The sequence below is a fragment of the Ambystoma mexicanum genome, chromosome 2p, assembly GCF_040938575.1.
Source record: "Ambystoma mexicanum isolate Mex_15411 chromosome 2p, UKY_AmexF1_1, whole genome shotgun sequence".
Lineage (NCBI taxonomy): Eukaryota > Metazoa > Chordata > Amphibia > Caudata > Ambystomatidae > Ambystoma > Ambystoma mexicanum.
The window spans coordinates 1,391,094,956-1,391,108,409 of NC_090923.1; the positions used below are offsets into that span (position 1 = coordinate 1,391,094,956).

Sequence of the window (13,454 nt, forward strand, 5' to 3'; positions counted from 1 at the left end):
ATACAAGCAGATCTCCTCAGGTGGAACCTCCTACCTTTATCCCTCTCTGGGAGGATTAACGCAATTAAAATGAATTCCCTTCCAATACTAGTCTACCTGGCACAGAAGATCCCTTTCCCTATGGATCGGCATATGTGGCGGGATCTAGATAGATTTATTTGGAGGCATGAGAAAGCTTGATTGAAAGCCACCGTGTTGCAGTCGACTACGCAGGATTTCCTGGCCGCACAGGCATGTTGGGTTAAGAGTGGTTGAATCTGGAAGATGAACGGAGCTGGAGACTTGTGGAATTGGCAAGGTTGCACCCTCTAACCTCTCAGGAGACAATTGCTCTCCCCTGCGCTCGTATTCCACAATATATTAAAAAAACACCCTATTGTGCGGTTGTCTCTTTTGTACTGGTCACATCTGCTTAAAAAAGATAGGAGTGGCCACTGAATCGATTCCACCATGGCTCAGCCTCCGAGCGTTTGTTGTTACTGGCGCAGGGGGACTGCAACGACTTGTCATATTGGAAGATTGGCGCCACATGTGTATCATGGACTGGATTGATGAAGCAACTCTGATACATTTTGCTGAGGCCAGGGTTACTCTAAACCTGGTGCCATCTGCTTGCTTGGTGCATCGCGCCACAGATGCTACTTTCTTTCATGAGCCATTGAGCTGTGGAGCAGAGTTGGCATCAGACTCTACTGCCTTACCTAAACCTAAATCTATCTTTCTTCTTTGTATGCGAACAACTTGGGGAGAAATGCCATATTGGCAAAGCAGTGGGCTGAGGATCTAGACATTCAATTGGATAGGGCAGACATTGACGCATATTTTTCATAGATCAAAGACAACTCGTATAATATTGGCATGGGGAAATACAATTTGAAATTATACATCACTACTATTATTCTTTCGTCAAGATGTTCGCAATGAGGATTGCTGCATCCCGGTACTGCTGGAGAGGGTGTGGGCAGCACGGCACGATAGGGCATTTATTTTGGTCATGCCCAGTAATTTGAGAGTTCTGGGTGCAAGTGTTGCACGGGCTGAATAAGATTTCATGGGCGTCCCGACATTGGCACCCGCATCCATGTTGTTCAGAGTTGACGTGGAGGAGTGGCACGATGATAATAATGCGTTAGGTTGTTGCATATCATGTTATTCGCTGCTCACAAAGCCATCCTCCCCAAGTGGCAGTCCCATGTGGGGCTGTATAGCAGTATGTAGGAGAGATTGGTCTCCAGGCTATGTGCAAATGAAAGACAGGTATATATAAATCACCGGGGACGGAAAGAGCAGCTCGACTATGGGAACTGTTTGAGCAAAACAGTTGATACCCTCTGACACTATTTTGAGAGGGAAGCGAAGTGGGGGGAGTAACCTATAGGCCAAGCTGGGCATATACTGAGAGGAGAGCCTAGTGAGGGGAAACACCTAATAGACCACGCTGGGCATAGAGATGCATGAGCCGCTTCACCGCAATGGATGAATGGTTGCTCGGTTCTCTGATTAGCAGAATGAAATATAGATGACTGAGTCATACCCCTTTACATTCTCTACGTTGGTAATGCTATGTGGGCAGGGATTTAAAGGAATTGGCAAGAGGGGCAGATAGATGGCTGTAGAGCTCTAAACTGTGAAGAATTGTTGCTTAATGCGTCCAATGCTTTATCTTTCCCCCAGTAGTTTGTTATATGTTCCAATATGGGGTACAGGGGGTGTTACTCTAGGGTTTTTCTGGTGAGGTGGTTGGCGGGTGCGGGGCTTGTTCCTATATGTTTTTATGTATTTTGCTTGCTTTGGTTGCTGAGAATGGCCTGGCTGCATGTGGCCATGGCAAATACTTGGCACTGGAAAGGGGCCCTATGACCTTTGTATGCGTTTGTTATTATTTGCCTTTATTGTATTTTTTGTTCTCAATTAATAAAAAGATTTAAATAAAAAAAAATAGTTAAGTCCGGACACAGGATCCAAAAATGCTGTTAACTTATTGCATTTCATTTTCAGCTGTCAATTTACTCGGACTGACCCTGGGTGAGAGCAGTGGGATAGGTTGCTGCATGCTCTTATCTGTGCCAGGATGGCATGGGATTGCAAGAAGGTCCGTGTTCACAAAGTCCCGAACCTCAAGCCCGTCGACCGGATGTATGATAAGCTGATGATTCACTTCCTGAGGCCAAGGAATGGAGGTGGGGAAGTGATGGAGTTGCTGTATCCTACTCAGGAAACCGGCGTGGCATTCGTAACCTTTGAACTGCAAGAAGGTAATTTACTTAAAAAATTGTACGGGGGCAGTGAAGGTAATTCCGTATTTTATTATTACAGATTACTTTTCTTTCTCTATTATTGATCCACTGGCTTCCTTCTTTCCTTATTTCTTGCATGTCGTAAACCAAACGTTGGTAAGATTTTGTACAGTGTAACTAATATTTAGCTCTACTGGTCTTACCTTCTATGTCCGCTGTTGGAAATATTTCCATAAAGGGGCTTTTCAGCGATGGATTGCCACCAGATCTGTTAACCTAAAATACTTTAGGGCTTCGAGGTTGGACGACGAGTCCCTTTTTGAAAAGATATCAAAAATATAAAATCATTAAAAAAAAAGACCTTGTCGTGTTCATAGAAAAGGACTTTTTCCTTCTTCAAATATTTTATTGGCAGTTAATCCTGTATGCTGGGAGAACACTTGGCGTCAAGGGAGCCATTATTTATTTATTTTTTCCTCCGGTGCACGAGGAGCTTGGAAATCTGGTTCATGCACAGTGAATTCACGTGTTTATTCCCTTTAAATATGCCACGTTTACCTGCACTTTTCTGAATGTTGTGAAGAAATTTTTCCCCTTTCCTTATTTTCATTTTCCTCTGAGAAGGGGCAGTAACCTTGCAGTTTTCTAAGGAAAGAACGTCCTTCAAGCTGTGTTATGTTATGTAACAAAGCTTTTAACTGTACCATATCCCCAACGTATGCACTCGGAGCGCCAGCCTTTGTCTGGAAGTTGGCGTATTGTGTCCCCTCTTTAGGGGTATCCAGACCCTAGTCTGTGGAGGAAGAGGAAGCGGTGACGGGTTGTGGAAAGATAACAAAATAGGGACTCCAGTAAATGTATGACACATATTGAAATGTAGGCATTCCCGATGCCTTTTCCTCTTGCTCCTGGACAGTGTGTGGCTGTTTCGGGCTACTGAGGACTGAGAAACCAGAGTTCACCACCTGAATGCTCTTGCCAAACTATTTGAGGTATACTGATCAGAAACATCAGTTCATTTGAGGTCTTCTGAGTCTGAAAACATGCCCAAGAAACCTTCTTCTAGGAATGATTAGGATGCCCCACTCCCATTGTCGACTGTCACTGGCGCAGTCCATACACACGTTAGGCAGGTCCTTGCTCAATGCTCCACCCAAATACTTTGCACTCTCTCTCTTCCTTCACCTCGCCCAAGTAAGATGAGTTGGGTTTCTGTTGTATGATCCCAGTTGATTATTTTCTAGTAGAGGTAGTGAAGTGTCGTTTTGGGAAGTTTGCAGGAGGGGAGAATCTCAGTTGATTTTGATTGTCTACATCTGCCAATATATTATTGAAAGAATCTGTCAACTTGTGACATGAGACATGAAGCCAGTCTGCAAATATGTTCTTGAATTTGAATTTAAGATTGGGAGTCGGAGCAGGATTAAGGGTCTAATTTCGAAAAACAGTTGAAATAGCACAGAGGATATTGGCTCTGTTTAGACTTTAGTGCAATACAGTGGTTGTCTCCATGTAAGTTACATCATTTCCAAGATGTAGTGAAAAAAAGGTGTTAAACGTGGCAGTTCCCGTTTAATATTATTTTTTGCATTAATGTAAATTCTCCAAGCAATTTATGATTGCTGGAGATATTTCCAATGCATTCCTATATAATCCGCCTGGTTTTAGAATTTGTTAAACACAGACTGATTCCAGAGGAATCCATTGGTTTTACGACAGCATGAAAATGTCATACGTGCATACAACCACGTCGTTTTTTGGCTGTGAAGTGGAAATGAAAGGCATAAACAGACATCTATTAAGTGCCCCCACTTCACATCTAAACAACACCCAAATCCCCTAGAAAACTTAAAAAAGGTGTTAAGACGGGCATAAAACCTTTACACCTGTCTAGCAACTTTTTTATAACCCTTTGCAAGACTCGAAAATGGGCCCTTAGCCATCTTATTTTTTCTGGAGCAAGCATGTTCCACTCTCATACCCATGCTGAAATACAAAGGATTAAAGGGGAGGTGGGCCCAGTGCTTTCTCTAGGATTTGATCAGGGGTTGTTTTATCAGTGCTTGGGATTTACAAGGTCCTTCCCATAAAGACCACACCAGCAGGTTACATTTTTGACTGATATGTTAATGTTAAAGGTATTTGACCGCACACTGTCACCACCGGAGTGGTCCCCCGGCGCTCTGATGGCTCCGAAAAGTGCGGGAGTGGGAGGTTAGTAGGGTGTAGTGGGAATAGGAAAGGGAGAGTTTTGATGTTGGCAGCTTCAGTTCGGTTTGCACCGTTTGCTGAGCTTAAGTGTGCTTTTCGGGTCGGTGCGACTTCCCAGTCTGCTGTTTTGCTGAGTTATGTGTTTTTTGTCTGTTGTAATGTGTTGAAGTATGTGCAGATTGCTGTGCAGAGAAGTGGTTGTGTGGGTTTCTGAATGAGAAGTGTATGTGGAAGGTTGAGGTTTTAGAGTTCAGTTAGCAGGTTTTTTTTCTTACCCTTTTAACTTGGCGTTTCTGCACTCAACATCTATGATTATCATGTATGTTTGGTATTGTATTCTGTCCGCCTAGTTGGCAGGCATGTTGAGGAGTGACAGATTTCCTCTGTGTTACACTAGTGGTATGTGTATCTGGCTGATGTAGGCGTATCCCCCGCCCTGGGATTGGCAATGTTTGGGTTAGAGGGTTCTGGTCACTCCCTGTCCGTCCCGTGTGGGGTCCTTAACTATCTAGTTTTCCTCTGTGAACTAGCTATATGTGGACATGGGTGTTTGGGACGTCCCCCCCGCCCCGCGGTTGGGGGAGATTAAGTTAGGGGTCATGGGTTACTCCTTGGGATTCTTGTGTCTCGCTGTGTCTATGCTTCCTAGTAGTTTGCTTCTGGTTCTGGAGCAAAGAGCCAAGTTTTGAGTAGTTTTCTGAATTACAGATGATCCCTTGTGTTTTTGGTAGGCCATTCCAGGTTATTATTGCCAGATGAGAGAAAGATGATCCTCCAAATGTTCTTCTATTGTATGGTTTTGGTTCCAAGCGAATGCCGTTGCTTGATTATAGTGGTCTTGCCGGATGGTAGACAGTTATTTTCTCATTTAGGAACTCTGCTCCTTGGCCATGGATTGCTCTGTGCGTAATGAACATCGCTTTGAACTTTATTTGCTGTTTAATTGGTAGCCAGTGTAGCAGTTTCAGCTCTGGGGTAATGTGTTCTCTTCATGGTATTTTGAGCATGAGTCTGGCCACAGCGTTTTTGGATGCGCTGAAGTTTCTTTAATAGTCGTTCTGGCATTCCTAGGTATAGGCTGTTGGCGTAGTCTACTCTGGACATAATGAGTGTGATGATGGTGAGTATTTTGTGGGTGAAAAAGGGGAGCGGTAGTATCCTTTTTACCGTGTGTAGGAGGAAGAAACATTTCTTGATTATAGCGTTTACTTGTGTCTCAAGTGTTAATTCAATGTCCATCGAGATTCCCAGGTTCTTTACTATTGTTGATGGAGTCGTTGCTGTTCCTAGTTCCGTCGGCCATGGGATGTAGTGATTGATTGGATATGATCATTATTTCTGTTTTGCCCGGGTTGGGTTTGAGGCTGTGACTGTTCATCCAGCCATAGAGTTCTGGTAAGCAGCCTTCCAGCATTGAGTTTCCTATCTGTGTATCTTGTATTTTGTGAACGATCTGTGTGTCATCAGCGTAGTTGTATTATGCTGGGGGTTACATGCAATTTCATTGAATACCAAAACAACAAATGAAATTTTAACGAATGCAAAACAACTAATACCAAAATAACACATTTCTTTTTTGTTGCTTTCGGGGGGCAGGGGGTCCTACCTAAAATCCACCCCCTTTTTTCTTTTTTTTTAACTAAAATTTTCCCCCATCGCCAAAACCACTATTCCCACTCCCAACCCCCTTTCTAGTTTTTCCCCAAATTAGTTATTTTAGCTTTCGTTGTTTTTGTATTTGTTGTAATTTAATTTGTTATTTTATATTTGATATAATCACTGCATCCCCATGTGAGGCATGTTTTTTAATGAGCTTGATTAATGGCGTCACGTATATGTTGAAAAGCAATGGGGATAAGGAGGATCCTTGTGGTACTCCACAGTAAGATTCTCTTGGAGTGGATTTCAAAGGTTTGATCCATACTTTTTTTTCCTCTGTTTGTTAGGAAGGATTTAATCCATATTAGGGCTAGGTTGGTGGTCTGCAAGGCTCTTGCATAATTTCAGTGAAGGTATGAGTGTGTTGTTGCAGCCAGGGGTTTCTCATTTCGTTTGATTTTAAACATTTCTTTTTGGGTGTTGGCGGCTTTGGTGATTCTGTTGTCATAGTATTTCTTTTTGGCCTCATGGATTTTCCTTTTGTTTGAGTGGATTTCTCATTGGAATTGTAATTTCTTCACTTGGAATTTATTTTCCTCCATTCTAGTTGACGCTTCCTGTTTTATCTTTTCATGGCGCTGGGTAGTGGGGTAAAACATTTTTCTGTCGCTCTTTTGCGGGATGGGGTGAAAGGTTTTTCTCTGGAGATCTCGTCTATTGTTCTGGTGATCCATTTGTTTGGCTGTTGATGTGGCTAGCATGATCACAAAGGGGATGGTGAGGTGGTCGCTCCAGAGGACCTTTATTGGTGGTGCCGTGGTGATGAGGTTTTTGTTGGCGAAGTTTGCATCTAGTGTATGTCCCGTAGCGCGGGTTGCTCCTTTGACTAGCTGATGTAGTGATTTTTGTGTGTTAGCGGTTTCTTCGTCAAACCAGATGTTGAAGTCTCCAAAGATTATCTGGTGTTCCTGCTCAATGGCTAGGTTGGTGATGGCTTCAGTGAAGGCATCCACGAAGGTTGCATTGTATGTCGGTGGTCTGTATACCAAGATGAATTTGAGGTTTGTTTTTGGGTTTGCTGTTAGGCGAAGTATTAGGGATTCACAGTTTTTGATGCTTATTGGTTCTTCAGTTCTAATTTTCAGGTGTTCCTTGTATGCGATCACCAGTCCTCCTATTTTGTTTTTCCTGTTTGTTTGTGAGCACTTGAAGTTGTCAGGGAAGCAGTTATGGAGTGTGATTTTGTAATTGTCGTCTAGGTTTGTTCCTTGTTCCCATTCTCTTTGGTGGTGTCCAACTCTGTGTCGGGGCATTCTGTAGTCCTTGCTAGTCGGATGGTTTGGGTATTGAGGTTGCAGGGGCAGTAGCATGCCTGAAGGGCCTTGTGTGGTTTGGATGATTTTGAATCTTATTCTCTTGCGATGTGATAGCTGAATTCCCTCTATGGGTGGTTGTCCAATTAGTGGGTTAGGTTCTGGTGTTCCTCTATCAATGGATGGAAGGTCTAAGTGGGGCGCTGGCGGGGTATTACGCATTGGAAGAGGGCAGCGCAGTTGGATATGGGAAGTAGATGAGGGGTTCCTAGTTAACTTGGGCAGTTATCTGGCTATCGTTACTTGCTTTCAGTGGTAGCTGGGTGTTCTTGGGTAAGGGGAGGGCCTAGGATGCACAGGTGGCAGGCAATGGGAACACACACCTAGACTTGCGGTTCTTAGATAGTGGGGGGAAGGTCTAGGTTTCACAAAATGGCAGTCAATGAGAAAACACACCTAGATTTGAGATTCCTAGATAGTGGGAGAAAAGGCCTAGGTTTCACAACATGGCAGTCAATTGGAAAAACACACCTAGATTTGAGATTCCTAGACCGTGGAAGAAAAGGCCTAAGTATCACCATACAGTGGACGCTTCAGTGTAGGCGTGTAGAGGTGTAGGTTGGGTGCACACTGGCTTCCTCAGAGGGTGTCCTAGGTGTGTATGTTTAGTGGATGAAATACTTATTGCAGGAGGTGGTGGTTTAGGATGGGGTGAGCATTAACATAGCAATTACTACCAGTAGCTCTCCCTACCCTGTCTGTTCACGCAGGTTGACAGCTGTTCTGGTCCTCTCTTTTTCACATGTGGAAACTATCCGATGCTGCTTATGCTGTTCGTGGGTGGAATTATGTCTTGGCAACCACCTCGAAAAGTCAGGGTGGGATCAAGAGATATAGCTTGTTGGCAGCTGCTTGGGGAAAAGGCAGGACTTGCCACTGCATCCGGGGGATAAGCTGCTGAGCACTGTTTTACCTGTTCTTGAGCGCAGCGTGGGGTAAAGGGGTCAGGGGGCACAGAGGGGTCTTTGTTAGAATATGTGTGGAGCCTGGGTTTGGATGGCGATTATGCTTATTAGTGGGTGGTAGTCTGCTTCCCCTGCTGACACCTGCAGACACTTATCGGGGCTGCTTCTTTGGTAATTGCCCTTTGCCTTGAGGATCCTTTCCCACGGGGACTGCAATGGGCAAAGCTGCCCTACAGTGATGACTAGGGGATCCTAGGAGCCAATCACGGACCTTGTTTCACAGAGGTGAGATCAAACCAATCAGGGCCAGGGAGTGGTCTTGTAGGCGGAAATCTCCACCATCAAAAACTCTGAGAGGACGGGGAAGCACACAGGCAGCTCAGGGAGAAACAAGGCAACCAAAAGTACAAATAAGAGGGGATTGCCCACATTCAATACTCAGTCATTGCAGGGCTTGCAAAATCTACTACACCGCTTGCATTGTAGAGGCGATTGTATGAAGAGGGGAGTACAATGTGCATGGTACTCAACCTTGCCGACGAGTATGGGGATGTTTGAAAACTCTATTTGACAAATACTGCAAAGAGGCATTTCAGTAAAGGGCAAATACATATTTTGCTGTGCATTGCTGGCCTTTGGGTGGCAACTTTGCACAAAATGTGAAGTGTGCTTATGGTTACATGCAACTTTTTACAGAAAGCACTGGTAAATATTTGTTACCCGGCACCATGGGGCAAATGCATTACTCTTAAGTCGAGTATGCAAACGAAGGAACTAACCCTGCAGTTCTAGAGGGATTTTTATGAATTTTCTTCCTCCAGACTATGTGGCAGAGGCTCTGTGCCTGCTGTAGATCCATGCATCAACTGCCCTCAATGCCTCATGCAGGTCATTCCTTTAGGAGTGATTGTGCAAGATTTCATACCAATTTGAGAAGATATCTCAAATGGAATGCGAGAGACTGCGGTAGCTACTCATTAATGTGACTTTTTGTGTCAAAGTACCATCTGTGTTTGTTGTGTCAAAATGCTGGGGGACTTTTTCCTGAGGAACCTAGCTAAAGGGTCCTGCCTCTAGAACATTGGAGGAGTGGTTTGAACATCTTTTTCTGTAGGTAAAAGGAGATAAGGAAGAAAATGACTAAATGCATTTCTGGTAATTGAGCAATTAATCAAAATGGTAACATTGTATTGTATCACCCAAATGGTACATTTCCCTTATATCACCCCTTGCAACACACCTACATTAGACCTGCAGGATGCCTACCTATACTTTCCAATAAGGAGGAACCAACGTCCCTTTCTCTGCTTGTAGTGAGTAAAAGCCACTATAAGCTTGACCTTTTTGGCTTGTGATCAGCATTTTTGGAAATTGTCCATTTGCATTACTCAGTACACAGGTGCCAGTGTTTTTAAATTGAGACCTACTTTTGCAACTGGTTGAGAAAAAGCCCAAAGGCACCAGAGACCTGCATTGCTTTACAAAAACACAACCAGTTTGCTTCTCGTCATGGGGTTTTCTCTGAATTAGTAAAAATCCCTCTTCTATGACACAAACGTTATAAATGGTGGTTGGGGGGTGTAGATGGGAACAAGAGTCACATCTTACATGAACTTATATACCTTTCAGGACAGATGCATGATAAAGGCAATTCATTGATGTCTTCCTTTAGCCATGTGATATTCCATGTTCGACTGCATTTAACACCCTTTAAGGAGTATCCTCCGAGCTGATGGAAATACATTTATTGACAGTCAGAGGACAATAGCCTAAAGTGGCAAATGATTGCACAATGTTGTGTATAGTGTGCTGCGATGCAAAATTTAATAAGGTACTCCCCAAAATCATCCCGGCTAGGAAACTGTACTAACCGATACATCTCAAAAGGTGTTTGGAGTCTGCACAACAGAAGTAGCCATGAAGTGTTTATGGTCTTCCAATTAGTGTCTTATTACGATCAGAGTACATCTGTACCCATCGCTCAACACGTGCCCTTTTACAACAAGGCACCATTTCTTTATCAAAGTCATGGGTGATGTTAGCAATTAAGCAAAAGTTACAAAAGAACTGCCAACTGTATGGCCACCAGTTTTGCCCTGTGGGCTTTCCTCTATGGGCTTTTTTAAGGCAATATTCCACAGGTTTTGTTTAATTGTTCAAAACCCTAAACTGAACCAATTCAAATTAAGGCTGTGAATATTCCATGATTATTACAGAACAAAGTTAACATCACAACAAATATTCAAAATTTTATGAAGTATAAGCAACAAAGTGGTTTGAGGGAAGAGGATTCAGAGGATGAAAGAAGAGAGAATTGGGTAAGTATATTTGCCATGATTGCATATTGGCAAATTCGTGTCAACTGACATCAGGGCACCAGAGCTCTATAATAAATGCACTTACTGTGAGAAACCAGAAGGTGTCTCATCCGCTAGTGCCTGGGGATCTGTCATCCAGATGGACAGGACACAGGCATCGCTTTTGGATCCAGTTCCTGGGGCTGGACCAGTGAAGCAGGATCACCTTGGTGATTGGGTCTTCGGAGGAGTGGGACACCGGGTGGCGTATGTATTGATTTTGATGTATGTATTGTCATCTTCCAAAAGTTCATTAATCTTGCTGTCATAGTAAGTTGTGTCCATCAGGACAATCGCCCCTTCCTTATCTGCAGGTTTTATAGTTAAACTGCGATCCTTCGCTAAATCTTTAATTATTTCACTTTGTCGTCTTCTGACGTCGTAATACTTGGTTTTAGTGAAATTCATCCTTTTCAGATCCTTCATAACTTGTTTTTGTCTCCATCAATTCCGCATCAGGATGGACTGGAGGCACTTGAGTGGTCTCTATTGAACAACAGTTGTGAAGCGAATAAAACTTTCATTTTGGAGCTGAGCAAGATTATACTGGTTAACAATTATTTCAGAAACCAATCACAGTTTTATTTACAAGCATCTGGATCATCGATGGGCTCATCAATGGCCCCAGCTTATGCCAATCTATTTATGTTCCATCTAGAGAGTATGCACATATTGAATGCACAACAATGGCAAAATAACTTAATAACCTTGAAGAGATACATAGACAACATTTTTGTCGTCTGGAGAGGATCAAAGGATGATTTGAATGCCTTCCTGGGTTTCATAAATCATTTACACAACTGTATCAAGTTTACAATGGAGGTGGGGGAACCCAAACTGCACTTCTTGGATGTGGAACTACAAATTGGACAAGGAGGCAGACTAATTACCAATATCTACCACAAACCAACAGGCGTTAATAATTCACTACATTTCTTGAGCCATCATCCTGACCACTTAAGGAACAATTTATCATATAGCCAATTTTTAAGGATAAAGAGAATAACGTCCGACACAACAACAGCACAGCAAGAGAACCAATTACTAACCAAGAAATACCAAAAAAGAGGCTACCCTTTTGATATCATCAAAAAGGCTAAGTCCAAAGTTGAGCAACTAGAAAGAAAGGATCTGCTTATCAACAAGACAAAATCTAAGGATATTCCTTTTCTCTATGCTTTAAGATACTCAGCACAAAGTCACCACATCACAAGAATAATTAAGAAAAATTGGGGAGTTATCAAGATGGATCCACAACTGGACAGATTATTCCCAAAACCTCCACTTATTGCGTACAAGAGAGGCAGAAACTTCAAAGACCAACTAGTAAAAGCCAAAAGAACAAAGATTGACGCTCCAAAAACTTTGAAAAAGAAGAAAACCGGCACATACCGTGCTTAAACTGCTGTAACTGTAATAATGTGATGAAAGGAAGCTATGTGAGACATCCCCACAGTGGACAGAAAATCAGATTAAATGATTACACTACATGTGACACAAAATCAGTCATATATGGTTTAAGTTGCCCTTGTGGCATTTTCTACATGGTCCAAACTATCAGAAAAGCTAAGGAAAGGTGTAATGAACACAAGAGTAAGATACGTACCAATAATATTAAGTCTCCAGTTGCAAGACATTTTGCCGATAATAAACCTACCATTGCACAACTTAAGGTGATCATTTTGGAAGAGGTGAAAAAATCTCCCAGAGGAGGGAACCATGTCAGACACATGAGCCAGAGGAAATTATATTGGATCGAAAAATTTGACAGCCTTGCTCCTAATGGAATGAACGAAGAGTATAACCTGGGTTCTTTCCTAAGAGATTTCTATCTAACATATGTACATCTAGTATCCAATACGATAAATAAAGCAATTCCTAAATGCCCAATACAATCAATAAAGCATTTTTTTTTTTAAAATGCCCAATTCTGGGGCAATTGATTTGCCATTTTAACCATGTTGAATTTGATAAGATAACATACAAGTGGGTTGTGATATACACATTAGGAAATTTGAATAACAGAAATATGTTCTCAAAACATCAGTGGTAATGAACATATGGGTCACAGACATACCTAGATGGAACCAATACAGTAAGGGAGAAAAGTGGAGTTGTTTTCTGTCTAAATAACGTTAAAAAAAAACCCCTTTAAAAAAAAATATTTTAAAAAAATATATATTTCTTTACTATGTGTCAAGTAGACCTGTAAACAGCAAACTGTGAACAAAGTTGAATAATTGTTTGTACATGGCGAGTGTCTTTACAAATTCCAGATTGTGAGCATAACTGGACTTCTTCATTAATCACCAGAGGAGTATTGGACTGAGTAGTCCCTAAATAAACTGAATCAGTGAAGGAATCTGATATTCCTTATTATATTTATTGTATTTGACACCGTTCCTGGTCTATATACCCTTTTGGGTTAAGATATTCACTAGAGAACCTTTCACGAGCCCCCAAATTAGCTACTTATCAAAATGTAAACAAACTGAAGTCATCGCGTTCTCACGCAATTACGTCATGACGGCACATAATTATAACGGCGGCCATCTTTGCCACGCCATTTTCGAGCATCATTCGTGATTAACTGCTGATGAGAGTTCTCGCTCAGGTAAGCTCCATTGTTTTGAGATGGAATGTATCTCGATATCCATATGTAAATTAGCACAGCTAGATGGGATTCTCGTTTAAAAAACACAGAAGGCTGAACACTTAATTATAATTTCAGGTATTACCTTAAGAAGAGCATGTACCCGCAATTGAAGGCCC

General features: G+C 42.3%; 1 protein-coding gene across 2 annotated transcripts in view; it reads left to right on the plus strand.

Moving 5' to 3' along the window:
- LOC138567536 (uncharacterized) overlaps positions 1 to 13,454 on the plus strand; it is a 364,380-nt gene that overhangs the window by 134,492 nt on the left and 216,434 nt on the right. Inside the window, exon 2 of one of the 2 annotated variants that reach the window (XM_069645821.1) lies at positions 1,999 to 2,255. In XM_069645821.1, coding sequence (XP_069501922.1) covers positions 2,072 to 2,255 — 184 coding nt within the window. In that variant the 5' untranslated portion in view covers positions 1,999 to 2,071. Of the gene's footprint in view, positions 1 to 1,998; positions 2,256 to 13,454 lie in introns of those variants that run through there. The other variant, XM_069645823.1, reaches the window with a different exon arrangement.